The 1,063-nt window shown below is 64.6% G+C and overlaps 1 protein-coding gene across 3 annotated transcripts in view; it reads right to left on the bottom strand.

Moving 5' to 3' along the window:
• SYCE1 (synaptonemal complex central element protein 1) overlaps positions 1-226 on the bottom strand; it is a 12,071-nt gene extending 11,845 nt beyond the window's left edge. For 2 of the 3 annotated variants that reach the window (XM_017893873.1, XM_017893870.1), the window contains exon 1: positions 16-226. In XM_017893873.1, coding sequence (XP_017749362.1) covers positions 16-88 — 73 coding nt within the window. In that variant the 5' untranslated portion in view covers positions 89-226. The remainder of the gene's footprint in view (positions 1-15) is intronic. The other variant, XM_017893871.1, reaches the window with a different exon arrangement.
• Between the last annotated feature and the right edge of the window lie 837 nt (positions 227-1,063).

Raw genomic sequence — 1,063 nt, 5'->3', positions numbered from 1 at the left:
GCCCCCCTCCCCTACCTTCGGTCTTCTCAGCCCCGTCCACGGCTCCGACGGTGGGCTCCGCCTTCGATACCAGGGACCTCCCCGCCATTTCCTCTCAGCTCGCCAGCGCGGGTGGCTTGGGAGGGAACCTCCAGTGGTGATTGGAGCAGCCCCCGCAGGGGGCGGGACTCCAGGCAGCGCGCCTGCGCAATGCACTCCCGCGCTCGCTCTGGATGTGTGAGGTAATGTTCGGCCGGCCTGCCTGGCAGCTAGTGCGCATGCGTAAAGGCGCAAGGGTTACAAACTGGGCGTGAAGCCCGCGAGGGCCACGTGCGGCCTTCCAGGCTCGCGATTGGCCCGGTTCTGGGTGACCCCGCGCACGTGTGCTGGCTTCCGAGGGGGCTAGCCCGGGTTCTGGAGGCCCTCCCCACAAGCGAGCAGAGCGCAAGTGCCACGCAGCAGCTGCCTGTGAAATGTGCGTGTCTCACGGACGACTCCACGAGGCGCCGTGGCCTCGGCAATCTCACGGGGTCGCGGCTCTGCGGGGCCACGCCACCGCGTGAGTGCACGGACCCCAGCAAGTGACGCGTCTGGGGCAGCCCCCGCGGGGCCCGCTGTTCCCGCGGGCGCAGAGGAGCGCAGCCTGCCCCTAGGCCGCGTTCCCGTGAGCTCCATGCCCACAGCGGCCCATGCCGGCCACAAGCCCATGGTCCCTTCTGCACTGGCCCTGCCACGCTGGGGCCACCGGGGAGGCCTGGAGGGCACTGGGAGGAGGGAGGAGGAGCCGAGGCTTTCGGGAGAACCCAGCCCTTTACCGACCAGGGGAGGCCACGATGCACCGTGACTTGTTTTGAATAACCAACAGAAGAACTTTCCCGTGCAGGTGAGTGGGAGACGCCAGAACACCCGCCCGTCCTAAATACAAAGCCTCGAATCCCAGCCTATAAAAGGTTACCTTAGGGTTTTGGGTTAGGGCTACAGATTAGAGTTAGGGATAAAGGTTAGAGTTGGGGTAGAGTTAGGGTTTGGGTTATGGTTTAGGGGTTAGAAGTTAGTTTTAGGATTGGGGTGGGGTTAGGGTTTG

The sequence above is a fragment of the Rhinopithecus bieti genome, unplaced genomic scaffold (genome assembly GCF_001698545.2).
Source record: "Rhinopithecus bieti isolate Rb0 unplaced genomic scaffold, ASM169854v2 scaffold_24263, whole genome shotgun sequence".
Lineage (NCBI taxonomy): Eukaryota > Metazoa > Chordata > Mammalia > Primates > Cercopithecidae > Rhinopithecus > Rhinopithecus bieti.
Note: the sequence above shows the minus strand (reverse complement) of the source record. Positions and strands in the feature narration are given on the sequence as shown.